Source organism: Miniopterus schreibersii (genome assembly GCF_964146895.1).
Source record: "Miniopterus schreibersii genome assembly, chromosome: 6".
NCBI classification, from domain to species: Eukaryota; Metazoa; Chordata; class Mammalia; order Chiroptera; family Miniopteridae; genus Miniopterus; species Miniopterus schreibersii.
The window spans coordinates 50,407,831-50,429,777 of record NC_138107.1 but is presented as its reverse complement, the minus strand read 5'-3'; the positions used below and the strand labels follow the sequence as shown (position 1 = coordinate 50,429,777).

The following is a 21,947-nucleotide window of genomic DNA, read 5'->3' as shown; positions in this document are numbered from 1 at the left end:
ATACCACATATTACATATAGTAGGTGTTCAATAAATATTTGAAGGATAATTTAATGAGTAACAATATACAGGAATTTTTTATGAAGAATTGATTTGGTACCATTTTAATATGTGTCTGTTCACTCACTTTATTTTTTCCTTCTGGTTCAATTTGGTCACAAGGTATTCTGAAGATAAATGAATCAAATATTTATGATTTCTTTTAGAAAGGCAAATTAAAGATCAACATAATATTTTCTCTCTGCACAATAATGCAAGAGAATTCCTAATATCCCTAGGGCAAATTCACCCTAAAACTCATTTCATTTTGTCTGTGATATCCTTTTAATTCATTAATGTGAATTTAAAGAGTATGGGCCAAGCATATCTTGAAAATTCGTACATCAGAGCAAATCCTGAACCATTTCTTACGCTTTTTATATCATCAAAATGCCCAGGCTACACTTTTTGAAGGGCTGTCTCTCTAATGTAAATATAATTAATTAGGTACCAGTGTCATGAAATGAACATCAACAATTTGATACTAAACCTAGCTCTGGTTCATGTTCACTTATTCATTTAATGTCATCTAGCATATTAAATACCTATTCTTAGACTTTTTAAAAAATTGTATTTACACAGGTGCATTCTTATTCAGTTGCCACATTTGGACAACAGGACATCAAGAGACTTTTGAGTGATGAACTTTACTTTGAACAGAAATAACATGTGCACTGAGCTTCAGAAATGGCACTGGCCTTGAAGAAAATAGATGCCATTTTTGTAGAATCAACTGTTTGCCAGACACTGTCTTTAAGCAGTATGTCTATGCACTTAATCTTCATAGTGACCTTTGATGTATTATTATTTCCATTAAATAGAAGAATTGAGGCTCAGAGGTGTTAAATAAGTAGAAGTTTATAAAGGATGTAATAAGCAGATCTCTGTTTCAATAATCAGGTGATTCTCATCCCAAAACTCTTGTTCTAAGATAGGATAGATTTAGCAGTCTTCTATAAATGGAATTAAAAACAAACAAACAAAAACTAAGCAAAATTCATCCTTTAATTATCTGCTCCTTTTTCTTAACCTAAAAAGAAAGTGACCTGACATTGAAAGAAAATAAATGGTACATACCACTTTATCAACTTCTAACTAGACATAAAAACCTGTTAAATAGGGATATATCATTCTAACAGCACATTTAAAATCATCATGATCAGGTTCATTTTAAAGATTATTAATTCAAGTACTAAGTAGGTTCTTTATAAATGCTTCTTAAAGTTTCTCTGTCAATTAACACACCCCAATATCTACTACAGTGCTACTGCATAAAAGAGATTCAAAATGATGCTGAAATAATATGACTGAATAATTTAATCTATAATCACTGTGTCAAAATTTGTTCTACATTTATCAGGCACTGAGCATTTAAGAGGAGGCAATAATATAGCTAATAATTATTAAAAGCCTCCAGGAAGGTTTCCAATATTTTTACATGTTAATTTATTATCATTTTTGATCCTTAGGACAAGACACTAAAATGTATTATGTCTATTCCACAAATGGGACTTAAAGAAATTAAGTAACAGCATTAGACAGTTTTGGAAATGGAATTCAGATGTTGTCTCCTGACCTCTGTTTGTTAGTTTAATCCATTTAGGAAGGAAAGAAGGGGGTTAGTACACTTACCACCTCACATAAATTTGATATGAAACCCTACATACTAAAGTTAAAGAAGTAGTAATAAATGTTAACATGTTTGCTGGCTTCTAATTCATCATGTCTAAATTTTTACCTCTGGATGGTTAAAGATGCCTTTACATTTGCTTCTGATTATAGCCCAGGGATCTTCCTTTATGTATAACCTACCTATCCTATGTATATGCATCTATAAAATAGGCTAATATCTGCCCCATGGTGTTGTCATAAGTCAATAATAACACTAGGAAGTAGTAAGCATTAAATATATTTCACAAATAGGTTATTTGACAGTAGAGATTGTCAAATACAAATGGTAACAGCAATGGGAAGTAAACTGAGAGTTTATGCATAGTAATATTTGGATCAAACTTCCTACGGCTAATCTACATCCTATGGTCCTTAAAGTCATCCTTTTTATATGTCTATGTTCCTATTTCTAATAACTGACTCAGGTAATTCTTTGGATCAAATAGGCAAGATAATTTCTGAATTGGTGGGATACGTAGGTAGATAATTTAAAAACAAAAAAGAGGAAAACATCTACTGTGGTGTATATTTACATAAAATTAGTAATGATTGTTGTTTATTGTATATAAAATATATTTTATTATACACCAAGTTCTTTATTAATTTGTAATATTTCCCAGTTTTAATTTTTAAATAAAATTGTTCTAGAACTGAGCATGACAAAAAAGCCTGCAGTCAAAATCTGAAGGATAACCATCAGGTAATGTCTTCTTTTCAGTCTCTAATTTATCATATATGTGAAGTCCTGAATCTCAGAACATTGCCAGTTCCTAGACAGCAATGCTGGACTCTGCCCTCTTGTCAGAGCAATGGCCATCACCTTCTCCAGGTGTCCTTGTCATTGACTATCCCTTGAGGAGCCCTCTTTCCTGAATAACAGAAATTTCTGTCTAGCTAGACTTTCTCATACATTTGTGATTGGTTATATCCATATGTAACTATATTTAAATGTCAAAGAAAAATCTGAAATAAGCTGAGAAAAATTATGAGCAAAAATGCATTCATCCTTTACAAGTTGGCACTGCATGATTTTATTTTATTATTTATTTATTTATTTATTTATTTATTTTTATTTATTTATTTTAATTATATCTTTATTGACTTCAGAGAGAGGGAGAGGGAGAGACAGAAACATCAATGATGAGAGAGTCATTGAACGTCGGCCTCCCGCAGGCCCCCAACTGGGGATCAAGCCCGCAACCCGTCATGTGCCCTGACCAGGAATCAAACTTTGATCTCCTGGATCCTAGGTCTATGCTCAACCACTGTGCCATGCCTGGCCATGGCATGATTTTAGATCAATGCTTTGAAGATAAAGCTTGCTCTTCAATGTAGAAAGGGCAAAAACATCTCTTGATTCAACCTTACCTTTACCAAGTGAAAAATTTAAAAATACACCTAAAGTAAATGCTTCATTGCAACTGCTATTTTCATGTAAAAAAAAAAAAATTACTTAAAGTAGAAATTCCATCTTTTTATCAGCTTTAGATAAATGCTGATTATTTAATCTACCAATGAGCAAAGGCAATTCAATAGAATGCTCTATGTTTATAAAACAATAGAGGTTGTTAAGTCATCTAAATTATTTATATTCAGATTTAACTTGCAACTTAGTACATCATGGAAGGGTAACAGCTATATAAAGTGAAGAAATAAAGTGTCATTCTGTTATTCATGCCATGTACCCCTTGTCCTTTTACTATTCATTGAGCCAATCATACGCAGATGCAATTAATGCTGTATTTATGACTTCATTACATACTCTGAAATAGCTTATACAAATATTTTTTCCAAATGTGATTATAATGTGGAACCAAAACATTTCTTCTGTGGTAAAGTCAAGAATAAAACAAACAGTTATGTTAATATATTTTGTAATTTTTTTTCAGCAAAGTACTAAGAAGTAATGGAAAACCCGTGGTACATATATGTCTGTCTCATGCTATCATAAAATAACACGGAAAACAAGAAATTTTAACAAAAAATTTGAAAGAAAAATTAGGAAACTAGATCAATCAAATAAGCACCAAATTAGGAAGATATCAATAATCAAAGTTGAAGTATGATTTTGTACTGACAAAACTGTGAGATGTAATCAGTATGACATCAGTATCTTCTAATTTTGCCAATTCCCTAAGTTCTGTGAGGACACAGTAGTATTGTCTTCATCACCCAAAGCTGAGAGTCTGCTATCAAATCCTGAGTGCTGTCTACAAATGCACGCAATTAAAATTGATCAAAGAAAGGGTAATTAATTCATTATTTCACTACTTTTTATGTTTTTCTTTTGGGGTTTTGGTGGAATATGAGATAAAAACAATTTATTCAAAATGCCTTTATTGATTAAAAAATGGTAAGCTATTTTGATCCACTGCTTGGCAAAATCTCAAATTTATTCTCATTTCAATTGAACTGAAGAAAATAGCTACAGCTAATTAAGATGAGCAAATAGCAGCAAAGGCAGGCTTGTACTTCTAGCAGTAAATGAAAGCCTGCCTGGCCATACTTTATTTCTCTATGGTTCTATTTTCATTGAATTTTCAAAAGGTAAATCTTTTTATAGTAATAGAGTGATCGCTTGTGCTCCCTTAGCACATGAACTAACTCTCTTCTGTAAATTGTGTATACAAGATATTGATTTTTTAATATAAGTTTATCTAATTATGAAAGAAATTATAAAATATATGCCATGTTTTTTTGTTAAAAAGAAATAATTTTTAGGAGGACATTAAAATTTAAACACATAAAGAATCGCGTGTCTTACAAACATTCTACCTTTTTTGTAAAAAAAATTGCTCCTACTCTTCTGACTCACTAAAATTTTGCTACTTAATCAAAAGCATTTCTAAGCTTTTGTCGTTTAAGGTATCTCTCTAACAAATAATTGAGACTAGTCTAATTGCAATTTTCTAAATGAGTACGTGTCTTGATAATAAAGTTCAAGTAGATAAATAAAAAATGCTTTCCAGAATATATCTGGGGCAATGAGCAGGCCTACTGATTAGAATACAGCTGTACTATACTTAAAATACATTGACACAAATTTATTCAGAGGCATTCCCTCTTTCATTATGAGCACCTACTTTGCACCAGGCACTGAAGTTGGTACAAGGGCTTCAGAGATGATGAAACCTAGTTCTTGCCTTGAAACAGCTTACAGTCTATTGAGAAAGGGACAATGAAAACTTCTACATAATGACAAAGAGAGCAACCCAACAAGAGGATATAACCCTTGTAAACATTCATGCTCACAACACATAAGCACCTAAACAGATAAAGCAAATCTTGATGGACATAAAGGGAGAGATCAACAGCAATACAGTCTAGTAGGACACCTGAACACCCCATTGACATCAGTGGATAGATCTTTCAGACAGAAAATCAACAAGGACACAGTGGTCTTAAATGACACACTAGATGAGATGGATTTAATTGATATCTTCAGAGCATTTCACTCCAAAACAGCAGAATATACACTCTTTTCAAATGCACATGGAACATTTTCTAGGATAGACCACATGGTAGGACACAGAAAAAGTGTCAAAAATTTAAGAAGATTGAAACATGAGACTAAACAATGAATGGGTTAACAATGAGATCAAGAAAAAAGTCAAAAGATACCTTGAAACACATTAAAATGAGGACACAACAACCTAAAATCTCTGGGACACGGGGAAAGCAGTCCTAAGGAACATTCAGAGCAATACAGGCCTACCTTAAGAAACAAGAAAAATCGCAAATAAACAACCCAACTTTACACTTGAAGGAACTAGGAAAAGAATAACAAAGCCCAAAGTGAGTTAGAAGAAAGGGAATAGCAAAGATCAGAGCAGAAATAAGTGAAATAGAGTCTAAAAAACAACACGAAAGATCAATGAGCCAAGAGCTGGTTCTTTGAAAAGATAAGCAAGATTGATGAAGCTTTAACAAGTCTCATCAAGAAAAAAAGGGAGAGGACCCAAATAAATAAAACCAGAAATGAAAGAGGAGAAGTAACAACTGACTTCACAGAAATACCAGGGATTAAAAGAAAGTAATTTGAACAACTGGACAATTGAACAATCTGGATATATGGAATTTAAAATATATTAAGTTGCTTTAAAACAATAAGTATAGCTATAAAAGTTGGAGTTATTTTAACTTTGAATATGTACCACGTCTCCTAAATATTGAAATCGTGTGGCCTTTTTGTGCTTCTTTGTTTTACTTTCCTATTAGGCCATGGGGGAAACTGTGTTCTTGTTATTGGCGAAGGGCCCCTCACTGAAGTCAGAGCTTGGAAGGAATTCCTTTGCTGTTTCAGATTTTCTTGTTTGGTTTTGAGAGATGGGGTATGGAGCTAGAGGATGTGTGGAGGGGTTTCTCCAACACTGACATCTACTCCATGAGCTTTTCATATGCGCTTATTTTATCATGGCTTATTAAACTTCTTTGATATTAAAAATTTATTTAATAAGTGAGTAAGCTCAAGGGAGATTTTTGTGTAATGTAAGTCATTCATATGACATCAGATATCAGAAACCAACGTGTTGAAGAGTAATCATAAATTGGCTGTTAAGATCAGAAGGATAACTTTCAGGCAGTGTCTTCTTTTCAGTCTCTAATTTATCATTTAAATGGCACTAATTAATTTTAGAGAAATTCCTACACTCTTGTATTCTAATGATAATAGAAATGCCTCTTGAGATACTTGGATGAAAGTATAAATTTGCAAAAAAAACTGATTTAGAATTAAATTTAAAAATTTAATTTTTAAGAATTAAAATTTTAAAAACGAATTTTAAAATTATTAAAAGAATTATTTGTAATAGTAGTTCTGAAATCATGTCTTTAATGTCAAACAATTAAACCAAAGTTTAGTTCTAGAGGATTTGATAATTTATGCAATACTACTTAGAAACACAGAAACTGATCTTTAAGTGGGTATTCATACCGTCATAAATCCATCCAGCAAACCTGAATCGGGTTTTGGAGGTGCCTGCAACCGTTCCATCGACCATTTTTCAATGATGGAGGAGACTTGTGTATTTTCGGTATTTAATATTCTGAACCCTGTCATGTTGACACCACTGTATCGGTAGGGCTCTACATCAAGAGCGAAGAGGTCCTGAAAGACAAATTTTTTCATGTTATTATCAACAGAGTATATTTACAGGCATGCATAACTGTTATTCTTGCTTCCCTTAGGATAGTTAACATCAATGTGTCTCAAACATTATTGTTAAACATCATTAATCAAATAGATTAAAATAGACTATCCTCATGCTTTGCCAATGCAAATATATATACTTTACATAAACATATATACTTTACTTTGCCAATGCATATATATATATATATATTTCTAATTTCACCAATGAACAACAGGCTTTTATAACCACCTTTAAGATTTACACGAGCTTTCTTCTCTGTCTTAAGAATCGCTTGCCCTTAAATATTATGCATTAATATTTTATTTTTAACTAGCTAGAGGTGGTTTTTCTATGCCCTGCTTTTTTTTGGCTGGTTATCGCCATTTTTATGTTTTATCTTTTTTTTAAGAAATAAATCATAAAATATGGCTTCTAACTAAATAAAATTATATTAAAGCTGAGAAAAAAAGTTAGTAAGACTGGCCTTTTTGGTTGCAGAATGCTTGCAGTCCTTTGTCTTACACCCTATCTGGCACCTTCACCATAAGGAAGCCTTTAGATTAAAGTTGCCCTTTCCAGTCTGTATACAGTAAATGCTCTGGCTTTGCCCTTTGGTTTTCCCAGTAGACAGGAATCCAAAGCTATCAGGGTACTTGACGTCACTATGAAAACATACAGTACATGGGACTTTTGCCTTTTTTGAACTGATCTCACAAACACTGTGAGGACCAGGGCAAGAATAATGTCATTGGTCCTATTTACAGCTTGCCTTGGACTCATACGGCTATACAGACTAGATAACAGGAATAAAATTGTGTGGAGAACAGATGACATTGACCTGAGCTGTGCTCTATGCTGCAAAAAATATAACGAATCTTTAGTTTTTTATTTTTCAATGTTTTCAATCAAGCCAAGGAGATATATATATATATATATATATATATATATATATATATATATATATATTTCAAGGGGCAAATAAGTATTGTATTGCAATACATGCTAAGGGGTAATAGAGTAGAAGTCAGCAAAAGTCAGAAGCAAGGCAGATGACTTTCAGTTTTTATAGTCAGAAACAACTTCAGAAAGCAGATGGATTCTGAGCTGCCATCAAGACTGGCCAGGCTTTTGAGAGGCAAAGGAAAAAAGGAGTCCGTTCAAAGTGTCAGGAGAGATAAAAATTAGAAAACTTAAAACCTATTCAGGAGAGTGGTCTCCATCAGTTTGGCTACAAGAGAATTCATGAAAGGGAAGAGTAGCAAACAATCAAAACAACTAGAAAAGTGAGATTAGAATCAAACTAAAAAAGACCTTCAATTACAGGCTGTGTTCTATACACTCTAAACATTTTTTTTTAATTTTCTTATTAAAAGGTACTTTTAATTTCCCTATCTTATGATTATGGTAGAACTGAGTTTCAGCAGAATTAAAATATAATTTGCTGATGAGTGAAGGATTCCACTCCCTTTCCACCAGCCTAACAAAGTTTCTTATAGGCCACAAAAAGTCTCCTGGTGGGAAGCAATAGAGAGAGAGTACAGCAGTTACCATTAGTATTTACCAGTAAAATGCAACCATAGCTAGAAGGATTTCTGGTGAAGAAGTTTTAATGCAGGAAGCTATTGTGATCAAGTAAATTTTAATAATTTGATATTGTAGCTTCAACACTCTTCAAAGGAAGAAGATCAATTAATTGGAAGACTTTCGAGTTAACAGAGAGAGAGCATTGATTAAGTTGGTCATTGTGGGGATGGAGAAGATGCATGCTAGAGACACTCTTAAGGAAAGATCAGTAGCATTTTGTTGGTGATATGAGTCAGAGACAATAAGAGTTTTTGTTTCTGTTTTTTTGTTTTTATTGATTTCCAAGATAGGAAGGGAGAGGGAGACAGAGAGATAGAAACATCAATGATGAGAGACGGTCATTGATCAGCTGCCTCTTGCACGCCCCCTATTGGGGATCAAGCCCGAGATCCGGGCATGTGCCCTGACCAGGAATCGGATTGTGATCCCCTGAATCATAGGTTCATGCTCAATGGCTGAGCCACGCTGGCTGGGCAAGAGACAGTAAGAGTTTTGAAGGAAGTCAGAAGAGAGGTCAATTTAGAGGACAATGCATTAAGGTTTAAATAATTTAAAGTTATCTTAATGGCACAACAATTATCAGTGTTCTGCAATATAGCAACACACAATTCAGGAATATCACAGATGGACATTTAAATCTTATTTGAACAAAGGTAATAATTGAAACTTTAAATACATACTATTTTTGAAGAAAATAACCAAAGGGGAAAAAATGAAATAAAATGGAGGCTCAGACTTACAGATGCTCTCATATTTTGGGGGCAGGCAGGAAAAAAAATTAGTGGGAGAGACATACAGCTGTTCCACAGAGGAAGGTGTTAAAAAGAAAACAGGCCCCAAATGGAGTCACTTTTGCAAAGCCCATGTCACCAAACCAAAGCTTAATACCTAACCTAATTGCCTTTCAAACTTCCTCGGAATATAATCTTATATCATCTTAACTGGTCTGTCTGCAATTTCCTGGTCAACAACAGTGAGGTAATCTGCCAAAATCTGCCCTTTTGTCCCCCACTGGGAGGTGGGGGACAAAATCTTGCCTGAAATAACCCTTCTCTGCATTTATGACTTCCTTTTTCCACCCTCTCTGCCTTTTAAAGCCTTTTGCACAGCCTCTCAAAGCTCCTCTCTACTTGGTAGACTGGATGCTGCCTGATTCAGAAATCATTCAATAAAGACAATTAGATCTTCAAATTTACTCAGTTAAATGTTATTTTTTAATAAAGAGAAATCAGGTTATGAAATAATAAAGAAATAGAGCTAAGAGTAAGTAGGTTTGGTAAAAAAGTAAAGTCAGATTTTAGTGCATATTAAGGAAAAACTGTGTTGTAGGTATGTAAAGACAAAAGGTAAAGGTAACATTCAATTTTCTAATTGTTAATTAAATCATATTGACTTAAAAATCCAACTAAATATAGCCAAATACAAGACAGTAAATTTAATCTACTAAAAGAGCAGCTTCAATGAACATGATTTTTGTCAAGTGAACAGAACATAAGAATTTGTGCTTTTCTAAAACATTGATTTCTTAGCAAACTAATTTTGAAATCTATTTTGTTCTGAAACTCCTCTACAGAAATATAAAAATGAGATCATATTTTGAATTTAATATCTAAAATGATATTATTTCAATATCATCAGCTTCCCACCAAAAATTATTAGTTCTTTGTGATGATAATTCCTCCTGAGTTTTATCAAAATAATACTTAGTATAACGACAAAAGTGCCATTCATTATATTATTTCTTCTCACTAAAAAAAACATTTCTCATTCTGGAAGTCATAATAATAAAATTTAGAGCATTATCTTTATGTTTTTTAAATTACTTACCAGAGTGGTAAAGATATAATGATAATATTCTGTCATCATTCCCATAGCTAATGCCTAAGAAGCAAAAATAAAAATAAATATAAATATATTGATATTGAAGGTACAGACTATCTGAAATACATTATGTCAATAAGACAGGCGAGAACAAAATAGTATGATTTAATAAAGAATCAGTCTATAATATTAAGGTTACATTAAAACTGGGTCAAACTAAATCTTTCCTCAGTAGCTAAAGAAGATTAGTGGTTACTGAAGGAATTTCAGAACTAATTCTCCTGATAGAAAAGCTATTAGTTGAATGTGTGCAATTGTAAGGCTTATTGCTTTGCATATTGAAGGAGAAATTTTATTTGACACAAACCTGAAACAGCACATCTTAGTTCATTATATTTTAAATGCATCACCACAAATACCCTAATGAGGAGCACCATTTTATTTTGATAAAAGGTATTACTCAATTAAGGAAAAGGTACTGCAAAGCACAAAGCCAATAGGAATATTTTAATCACTTTAGAGACGTTTCCCTAACATTAAAGAAGCAGATGTAAACCACCACTGTTATTCAAAAAGTACAGATAAAGAAAGGTATTTTTATTTTTATTAATAGGCCAATTGCAATCCATTATGTTTTATGTCATACTTCTACTGCCCTATGGGTATTAATCTTAAAACAAAGACTTTTGGATTAGAACTTATAGCCATAAGAAATGTCAGTGTCCCCTCTGAAAAGAGAAAATGCCTTTGATATAGCTGTTCATCAATGAAGAGTAGTTGGTGATGACAATTGAAAAATGATGCTTTTTTTTATCCGAATAAAGAGCTCTTAGTAGAAAATAAGCATTTTCAGGTGCATCTAATATCCAATACTCTTCATCAAACTAACTACACAAATTCATTCTGGGTGGAGGTGGCATCTTAGTTATGAAGTCATGTATGTCATCAGTACCTTCAATTTGCCTCAGAGAAATCTAGCCAGCCCCAGGCTCCACTCATTTTTAAAGCTTTCAGAAAGAAAAATTTCAAGTTCAGTGCTGTTCAGTATTTAGTAAAAGCTCAGTTAGTTTAAATAAATAAACCAAACAAACAAACAAGTAAGGCTACACCGATAAATCCACCCTTTTTCTGGATATTTCAAATATTGGACTAAACCCATCTATGCCAGCTTTCCAAATATTATGCCATTTCCTTGGAGTTCCATCATTAGCTAATGCTGATGAATCTCAGAAAAAGTTCATAAATCATAAAATAGAGTCTTTTTAAATGTATTGCTGCATTGGTTTCTAGAATAACTGAGATCTAAACAGGGGGTAAATCTCTGGGACAAGGTAAGTTAAAAAAAAATACTTCTATATCTATGGGGTCTGCCAGTGTTATAGGATCTAAAAGGACACTGATGAATCTCAGAGGGAAGGTGGGGGCTGGGGAGAAATTAACCTAAGAACTGAAATGTATATACGCCTAACCCATGGACACAGCCAATAGTATGGTGAGGGCCCGGAGGGGGGGTGAAAGGTAGAGGGGATCAATGGGGGTAAAATGGGGACATTTGTAATACTTTCAACAATAAAGATAAATTAAAACAAGCAAGTAAATAAATAAATAAAAGGACACATTCTATGCAATAATGTTACACTAACTTCTTAATTTTCACATTCTCATTTGCCTTTTCTCTGGTTTTTCATTTGCTAATCTTGTTATACTTATGTATCTTTTTCTGTTGTATATATATTTTAAACGTTATCATAAGTCTATTTTCCTTTGCGTATCCTCACTTAGGTTTATTTTTAAATAAATATTTCTTTATATCTCTAGATCATAATACACATAAGAAATCAAGTATGAAATAATAAATGAATCAAAGAGAAGGCAGACTGAAAATTCTATGAAAGATCATGGGTCCTCTCACCTTTCAGAGAGCAAAGTAAGTCAGAGTTAGTTATTCTCAGGACAGGACAGCTGATGATTTGCATACTAGTTGGAAGCCTAGAGAAACCTACCAAAGCTCTGCTGCTGACAAACATCTGAGTGCTAGCTCACTGCGGGAATAAAGAAAACGTCTCCTTTCCAAGTCTGTTATTCTTAATGTGATCAGGAACTGTTTTGGTATTAAATGAAAACAAATCCCTACTGTAGATTTCAGTGCTTACTTTATTACATCATTTCGTTCATTGCAAAAACTAAAAACTTTCACATGCTTTATTACCCAAATATAACACTAGAGCAATTTTTCCAAACCCAATTAAATATTTTATTGTAGTGAAACCAACATTTATATTGCAAGATTGGACAAACATCTGTTTAATAAAATAACCATGTTATAACAGGCATTAACTGTTGGTAGTTATATTTTATAGGATATAATTTAACATCTGAATCTGCATCATACTCCAGTAGTGAAATTTTATCCTACACATGAAAGGTTTCAAGACAGCTGCATAATCCTAAACCACTGTGGTGTTGGCCAGTGTACATAAAGATCTTAAAAAACAAAAGCCAAAGACTTGTGTTCAAATCGAGCCTTTACTACATTGTAAGTATATGGCCTTGTACTAGCTATTTAACCCTGACGTCAGTTCCCTCCACTTGCCTCTAAAGCGGAGCTAGTCCCTACTTCTTTTCAGCTGTGGTGATGATGAAATACTACCAAATGTGTAAGGCGTCTCACAGTAGATGCCAGTAAATAGCAAATATTTTTTTCTCTTTTTCTTACTGGTTGATTTTAATGGTTAAACTGCTCAACTGTTAACTCTTAGTTTCTTCCTTCACTTCTGTACAAAACAGAAATATCTACGTCATTAATCAACATTCACATTAACAAACAGTACTGTAGACACTTAAAATAACTACAAACTACAATCTGTTTGAAGATTATCAATATTTACATTACTTTTCTTGTAAGACAATTAATTTAAAGCAATTGTCGGACTTTTTAATCAGAAAATTACATCTAGGTAAATTATCTGGCTTTTTTTTTTTAACTGACTGTATAACAATAACACTTTGATTTAAAAACCAAAAGCCCACACTTTAAATGCGAACTTCAAAAGAAACTAAGAATTTAAGTAATTTAAAGATTACCTGTTTCAAAATGCCTGCTGCCATTTCATGGCTACAGTCAAAGATTACATGGAACTCCTTGCCTCTTTTCATTTCCTTTAGTAAGGGTTTTGCATCCTTCGTATCAGCAGGAAGTTGACGAATTTTAAGTCGAAGATTGTACCGTGATGGAGCTTTGATGAGCTCTTGCAAACGAATGAGACCTTTAATGAAAATGGTACAAAGAAAAAGAATATCAGAGAAAAATTGGAGCGGGTCATAGAATCACAAAACATACTCACTACAAGACCTGATTTTCTTGACCGTGTATATGTGCATTATATATAGTGTGACCATTAAAATTCCTATTTCAGAATTCTAGATCCCTAGTGATTTTGCTAAAATAATCACTTCTGAAATTCCATAAGGTATTTTTTCAAATTAAGAAAGACATAAATGACTATTAGTTAATACAAAACACTTAAATATGTAAAAGAATAGAGAGTCAAGCTGTCTCTCTCGGTACCCCAATACTACTCCTAAGAGGTTGTCCCTGTTTTTTTGTTTTTGTGGGTTTTTAAAAAATATATATTGATTTCAGAGAGACAAGGGAAGAGGGAGAGAGAGACAGAAACATCAGTGATGAGAGTCACTGATGGGCTGCCTCCCGCAGGACCCCTACTGGGGATGGAGTCCGCAACCCGGGCATGTGCCCTGACCGGGAATCAAACCAGGATCTCCTGGATCCTAGGTCCATGCTCAACCGCTGAGCCACACCAGCTAGGTGTTGTCACTGTTAATTGCATGAAATATGCACATATATGCATAGAGGATTATTTTGTTTTGTGTTTTATATTAATGTTTGTTTTGTGAAAATGTCTTATAGGTCGTTGGAAGTCAGAGATTATTGTTTTAGTTTGTCTTTAACCCTGCTTTACAGTGGGCATAATTTGTGTAATTATTCTCTATCGTTAAAAACTCTGGTTACTTCTTTTTTGCTGTTTTTTATAAGTAATGGCATAGTAATTTTGTGTATATGCAAAAGTGAAATAATTTTCCTTAATAAAATAGACTCTAAGTAACCTGAACCATAATTAAAATACTTTAAGAAATAAAACTAAGTTTTAAATAGCGTTTCCTAAGTATAATAGTAAATTCAGATATAACTATAACCACAGACATTGGTAAAAACAGTTTCCTAGAGAAGTAACTCCAGATTATATGTTTCAAAAATAAATCAAACTAATAAATACGTATTTAACAGGTCATAGAAATGTCATGCATTTTAAAATAATAGACAAGTCATTCATTAACTGTATTCCTTTATACAAACTTCAAGTAATGAAGCCCTTTAGGAACGGATACAGAAGACCCAATATATAAAAGAGTATGATAAGAAAAAAAGGATCATCCAATTTTATTCTAGCTTGGATCAAATCAAGCAATTTCCTTTTCCCTTCTTCCTACTCTTCCTTCTTATCTACATATTTTTCCATTTCATTTCTATATTCCTATTTCTCCATTTCTATCTACCCCAAAAAACTACCTTGGTAAATATTAGTATGACAACAAATAATAGAGGAAAATATCAGTAAATAACTAATCTGGAACTCTCTTTCCATATATATGTGTGTGTGTGTATATATACATATATATATATGATTAAGATTAAAAATTCACTGTGCATTAAAATATATAATATATATAAAATATATAATATCTAGAGAATAAAATCCAATTATAAAAGTTTTAAAATAAACAATAGATTCTCTTACACATATTATGCTATATACACTTTAATACAGTGCAAAATAGTTAACAATAAAATTAACATAACTATTTTTCAGTATTTTTGTCCTCAAATAAGACATACACTTTAAAAATACATAAATTAAAATGTATCTATCTTTTGCTTTTAAAATATTATCCCATAAAATTTACCATTTTGTCATTTAAAATTCTACAAATAATGATGGCATAAATTACAAAGTAAAATATTATTAGTTCATTTTGTTTTAGCAATTTAAATATTTACTAATATAGTAAAATAAATACTACATAATTAATATTAAATGTATCCTTCAAACAATACAATTCAGTCTAAAGAATTAATATGTATATAATGAGCACAGATTATATTATATACCACATATATATTAACATTGAACTGTACAAAGGTAAAAATAAATATCTGAACATATAGCACCTGCTTAATTGTAGCAGAGTTTAACACTAGGCTTATGAAACCTTTCAAAACATGTGTAAAAAGTAACAGATCCACAGGACACTTTAGTTTCCACGTCTATTAAATAAGAGTCTTATCTAGATCAGCAGTTCTCAGTGTGGTCCACAGACCCTGGAGTCCTTTCAGGGGTCCTACTATTTTCATTGTTTGGCTTTTTTGTCTCATTCTCTCTCACGTGTGCAGCGGAGTGTTCTAGAAGTTACAAAACATGTGTGATGTTACGGCAGACTGAATGAAAAAAAAGATGTGAAAATCCACTTAACTTCCATTAAACCAAATATTAAAGAGACTTATTAGAACGTAAAACAATGCCACTTTTCTCACTGTTATTTTTTGTTTGTTTGTTTGTTTGTTTGGGAAAATGTTTCCTTAAAAATATGCTATTTATGTGAATAAATAATGGGCTTCCTATTGCCATTATTAAATGAATTAATAAGTATTTTAAATGTTATGTTTTTTATTATGAATATGGCATCAATAAATATAACACATTACAAGTGCTTTTAGATATCCTCATAAAATTTTAAGAATGTAAAGTGGTACTAAAACCAAAATTTCTAAGAATTACTAAATTGAAATATCTCTAAATTTTTCCTAGCTGTAAATTTCTATATAAGTGGCAGTTGTCATTGATGTTATTTTGGCTAACACAGGAAGACTATATAAACACATATATACACATATATGTACATATATTAGGTATACATATATGTACATGTATTAATATATATATTAATGTGCTGGTTATTAAATCTGCTCTTAGAAGTTATTTGACACTGATTTAGACTGAAAACCTAACAAAACTTTAATCAAATTTTTAAGAGATGAACTCATTATCAAAGGGAAGGAGTTATATAGTTACAAATTAGCCCAGCAGTTTTAAGTTGAAAAAGCTCACTGACTCATAAATTTTATGAAGGAGAAAATCCAGAAATAGTATTTGTAAAGTTCACCCTACGTATAAGTACTGTACGCCCAGTATTTTCAAGTCTCTTAAGCGCTGCTGCGGACAGTCCCTGGAGCCACCAGGTGCAATGAGTATTCACTCACTGCCTTTACACACACATCCCTGCTGGCAGGAATGGAACAGATTTCGGTTTGCCAGCTTCCCCGGGGGATAATATTGAAGAGCTAAGAAAATAACTGCTGCTACTAGGAACTGCCATCTCCTAGTTAAGAATTTAAGTGAAATGTTGTCTTCCTTCATTCATTCAGCATAGATTTCCTGCATGTCTATTACATGCCAGACACTGTTTCCTTGATAAATACAAGGACTGGAGTAATAGTATGTATTCAGCCTTCAACTGCATGACATAGAGTTTGTGGCATTTTTAAAAGCAAAAGTTGTTCCTATAACGCTTTTCGCATTCAGTTTTTGGAATAAAAGTGGTTCAATATTTGGATCAGAGAGAAGAAATCTAGAGAGTTATTTGAACACTGAACGCAGCATGATGGTTTTTAAATCCTGGCTTTCCATCGTCTCCTGTACCAGGGGCTTAGGCGCCTCTCGGCTTCCATGCATTCGTCAAGGTGCCCTGTGGTATGCTTTCTTTTCTATCTGTGTTTCCATTCTAGATTATTGGTCTTCCTCATTATCTGACATTTCGATACAAATGCCTGTCCAAATTCTGTTATTTAGAGCACCTTGGAAGAATAAGAGAGGATTGCCAAAACGGAAGATGCATTCGAAACATCCAAACAATGGATGTTTACCTACCTTTTTAATATGAGTAATTGGAAGGCATCCCTGTATGTGGATGAGGTTTCATCCATAGGAAAACAGGCTTAAACAGGAGAAATATCTTTTTAAGAAAAACATATCTTTATTGATTTTAGAGAGAGGAAGGGAGAGGGAGAGAGATAGAAACATCAATGATGAGAGAGTCATTGACCGGCTGCCTCCTGCTCGCCCCCTGCTGGGGATCGAGCCCACAACCCGGGCATGTGCCCTGACCGGCAATCGAACCCCGATCGCCTGGATCCTAGGTCGATGCTCAACCGCTGAGTCATGTCCAGCCGGGCAAGAAATATCTTTTAATTACAATACTGGCTATGTATTTTCTTCTCAGATCTCTGTCAATCTTGCTACCTCGCCCAATGTCCCTCTGCAACTAACCATGTTCTAAAAATGCCAATTCCTGAGAAGATTACCCTAATCAAATTCATTATGTAGAAATAAATATGCATGCTTTGTAAAATAAAAGTTTTCACCCATTTTTAGGGGGAAAAAGTAAGCCTCTCAAAATATTTGGAATGGTTTACATGTGGTCCTGTCCTATGGTCTTTTGGTCAAAATGGAGAAATAAAAGGACCCATCTATTAGATGAAGTAAAAGGGAAAAATCTATTTTGTTGAAAATGTGGTTAATAAAATAATTTCCAAAGAACAATTTTCCGAAAAAATAGTTTAACAAATTTGGCACTGGTTGAGTTATTTAATGAAAGAGTAGAATTATAACTCCTTAAAACAGTTTTTTAATTAAAATGCCCGCTTTTCCCTAATGCAATTAGTTGGTGTAATGATAATAAAAAAAACAATCTGCACAGATGGGTTGCTGAAAATCTTCTAACAAAGAAGAGCAGCACATTGCAATTATTACCTTATTTTGGTAGATGAGTAACATTCCATTCCCTCTATTTTTTTTAACTTCTTTCTACTTTCAGTTATTTTACAGTAGCTGAAATCAAGGTTTATCTTATGCTTACAGGGAACAGAGGTCTGAGCTGCTCTTTTCAAAAGTTGCCATCAATTTAGCTTTTAAGTAGAATCCAGAAGGAGCCATTTGTGCACACTCCAGCTGGCGCTTCCTTCTAAAGAGATCAATCACACGGCCGCTCCACAGCCCCAGCCTCCGCAGCCCAGGAAGGGAGTCCCAAGTCTCCTCCCATCCCCAGGTATTGATTTCGGCAGCCACACAAACTAGAGCTTTGCCACCTGGCTTGCTCTTCAGGCCTATTTATCATTTCAGTTAATGTGGCATTTGTGCAGGCCAGACTTCCCCCAAAATGCACTGTATAATAAACGATACAAAAATGACTCATCCGCATTCAATGTCTCATCACCCTCCCCTCTCCTTTTTTCAGCTGAGAAAGGATAACTCATTGAGAGGCCTAAGTATAATATTCCAAGTTATTTTTATTAGAATGTTTTATTTGTGCTACAGAGTGTTTTAAAGAAAACTAAATAGAATATGTATACCAGTTATGGACTCTGTAATATTTGGTAATATACTGTATATAGGGAACGAGGCTAATCATACTAAGAAATTTTTTAAAATGGCTTTGACAGGAGAGGTAGATTGACACTGCAAAAAATTCTGTCTCAAACTTCTGTGAGCCCTCCTCTTGGGGATAAGTGAATTTGTTCATCAGTAGAAAACAAAAAATAGAAAATAGAAAACAAAGAACACTGGAGTCTAAGCAAAGAAGAGAGAAGAGGAAGAAAAGATGAAGCTTCAGAAGCCGTTTCATCTTGTTCGAAGAGAGAAAGCTAGTTGTACAAAGTAAAAGTAGAGGGCTGGTCTCCTGGAAAAACCCTCAAATCCTAACTGTAACCTTCCAGAGAGGGTTTGCCTTCTCCCTTTCTGAGATATGCTGTATTTTTAAAGTAGGCTAGAGCCTAAGAAATTCAAAACTCAAAATATCTAAAAATAAAAATAATAATTAAAAAAAACACTTTAGGTTGATATATTGGAATCTAAGTGGCAAATGAGTTTTCAGTTCGCATGCCAGGATCATTTGGTTGTCCACGGCCGCCAGGAACACTGTGCTGAGAGTGACTGTCAGACTGATTCTGTTCAGGGCGTGTTTCAATAAGGGCTTGGGCCCGGAGTGGCGGGCTCGGCATGGGGGCATCACGTGAAGGTCAGCCCGGTATTAAAATCTCCTGCTTATTTTTTGTATCATCAAATCTTATCCACTGTATTGTTTTATTGATGGAGAAGCCTTTCTATGCTTCAAAGTGGAAAATAATACAGTGCAGACCATACATTTTAGGCATCCTACTCTCTACTGAAGCCAGGACCCATATGGTTCAATCCTGAACCATAATGCATTCAAATAAGTAGAGTCCAAATAGGAATCCTGACATACGGTCTCCTGAAAATATTTTACAAGTGTACAAATTTATAGTCTGAAGTCACTCCTTACAATTCTATATTTTTTCTCTTCTCAAATACCCTCAAATCCTGAAAAACTCACTCTGACATGCAATACACATAAACACACACAAGCACATACACATACACACTTCTCTGCTTCTATTTCCCGGGGAAGTATAATTTACCTCTTTGTTGACATCTCTCCCTAGGAGAATCTGACCATGATGTTTGTGTTATTTCTGCTCTGCTGACATTTGTAAAGTCCACACTACAAATACTACAACACTGAACTAGCAAAGCAGAAGCCTCTCAGGAAGGCCTGGGTGAGAGAGTCACCAACAGGCAATTACAGAGTAACCGTTAGGCGGTAAGTCACGAAGAAAGGCTGAAACCCAAAGGTCAATATTGTGGGTTGCGGCACGTTGCCAAATTTCTGAACCATATAGTGGCATGGCAGTCTGCACCCACCTCATTAACATTCTACTGAATGGCTATAGACAATGGTATTTAAATTTTCTAAACTTTAGTTTTCTCATCTGTAAAAATGTGATAATAATATATATTAACATATAGGAAAAAATCAAATGAGCTAATAAATACAAATCACTTACTACCATGCCTGGCACATATTAACCATTCTCACAGGTTTCTGGTATTTACTTCTCTCTTGGACCCCAGAGATTGCCTGCTTGTGTGTGCCTCAATAGGCCCTGTTTGCTCCCCAAATCCTGCCTACAGTCTTGTGAGTGGTCTTTATCAAAATCTCTTCATTTCAAGCATCTAAGTAAATTCTGCTTCCTGCTTGGAAACAAACTAATACTCCATCAATATGCCGACGACTACCAAATTTATATCTCTTACCACAACACTTCCCTGAAATCTAGACTCCTAAATGCACTCTCTTACTTCACACTTGTGTAGTAATAAGTTAACCTTACCCCAAGATAAGTCTGCCTTTGCTAGAGGCTCCTGAGAAGTAATGTCTAAGACCTTACGATGTCCTGCCTGATAAAAATGTCTTTGTTACCTAGGAGTCTTGGGCCACACAGGATAGTCTAACAATGTAACTTATGGTAGGAGATTTGAATTATCAACTTCTGGAGGAGCTAAGACTACACGTCAGCCAGGCCAGTGCTCAGCCACATCTGTATGACTAAGCACCAGTAAAAACGCTGGACGCCAGGGCTCAGGTGAGATTTCTCGGTTGGCAACACTCCATGCAGAGTGTCATTTCCTGTTGCCTGCAATAGTGAGCACCGTTCACAAACCCACTGGGGGAGGACAACTGGAACCTCTGAGTGTGGAGCCTCCCTGGACTTTGTCCCATGTGTCTTTTCTCTTGGCTGATCTTAATCTGTGTCCTTTTGTTGTTATAAATCACAACATTGAGTATAACAACGAGCAGCCATTCTGTGAGTTGTTCTAGTGAATTATCAAACTTGCAGGTGATCTTGGCTACCCTTGAAATTGCAACTGGTGTCACAGTGAAGGTGGTCTTGGAGATCCCAAACTTTGCAGTTGGTGTTAGAAGTGAAGGTGTCCTTAAAGACTCCTGAATAATGCAACATGTCTACTTTGATGTATAGTAGATACTATATTCCAAACTTGGCCTTTCATCTCCCCACCCTCCAAAACTGCTCCTCCCTCAGTTGTCCCCACATAGGATAACAGCAACTTTTATTATTCTAGGTACTGGGCCAAAAGCCTGGCGACATCTTTGATTCCTCTCTTTCTAGCACACTTTACATCCAATGTATTAGAATATCCTATTGAAGCTTCCTTTAAAATATATTTAAAGCCCGGCCGGGCGTGGCTCAGTGGTTGAGCATCGACCTAGGATCCAGGAGATTGCAGTTCGATTCCTGGTCAGGGCACATGCCTGGGTTGCGGGCTCGATCAATGACTCTCTCATCATTGATGTTTCTATCTCTCTCTCTCCCTCTCCTTTCCTCTCTCTGAAATCAATAAAGATATATTTAAAAAAATAATAATAATAAAAAATAAAATAAAATATATGTAAAAAGCTACCAACTCCTGCTACTTCTAACATACTGGATTGAGCTACTATGATCTCAAATAGATTACTATAAAGACTCCTAACCAGCATTGCCCTTACATATTTGTATATCTGGGTAGCAGCTGTCTACAATGGGGCTTATTTCATAAGTTTGGTAAGCACTGTGTTCCTGACCATTTTATGATAGAAAGGTGGGGATGAAGAATGCAGGAGCATGCAGAACAGTTTTAGTACAGGCATGAATACTGTGAGAGCAGCTGGGTGGAACATAGTCAGTGGCCATGGAAATACGTAGTC

The 21,947-nt window shown here is 34.2% G+C and overlaps 1 protein-coding gene across 3 annotated transcripts in view; it reads right to left on the bottom strand.

The window, feature by feature from the left end:
- Window positions 1-21,947, bottom strand: part of GRIK2 (glutamate ionotropic receptor kainate type subunit 2) — a 483,205-nt gene that overhangs the window by 250,498 nt on the left and 210,760 nt on the right. For all 3 annotated transcript variants that reach the window (XM_081141402.1, XM_081141404.1, XM_081141403.1), the window contains 3 exons: window positions 13,332-13,513; window positions 10,254-10,307; window positions 6,644-6,817 (listed from right to left, as the gene is read on the bottom strand). In XM_081141402.1, coding sequence (XP_080997528.1) covers window positions 6,644-6,817; window positions 10,254-10,307; window positions 13,332-13,513 — 410 coding nt within the window. The remainder of the gene's footprint in view (window positions 1-6,643; window positions 6,818-10,253; window positions 10,308-13,331; window positions 13,514-21,947) is intronic.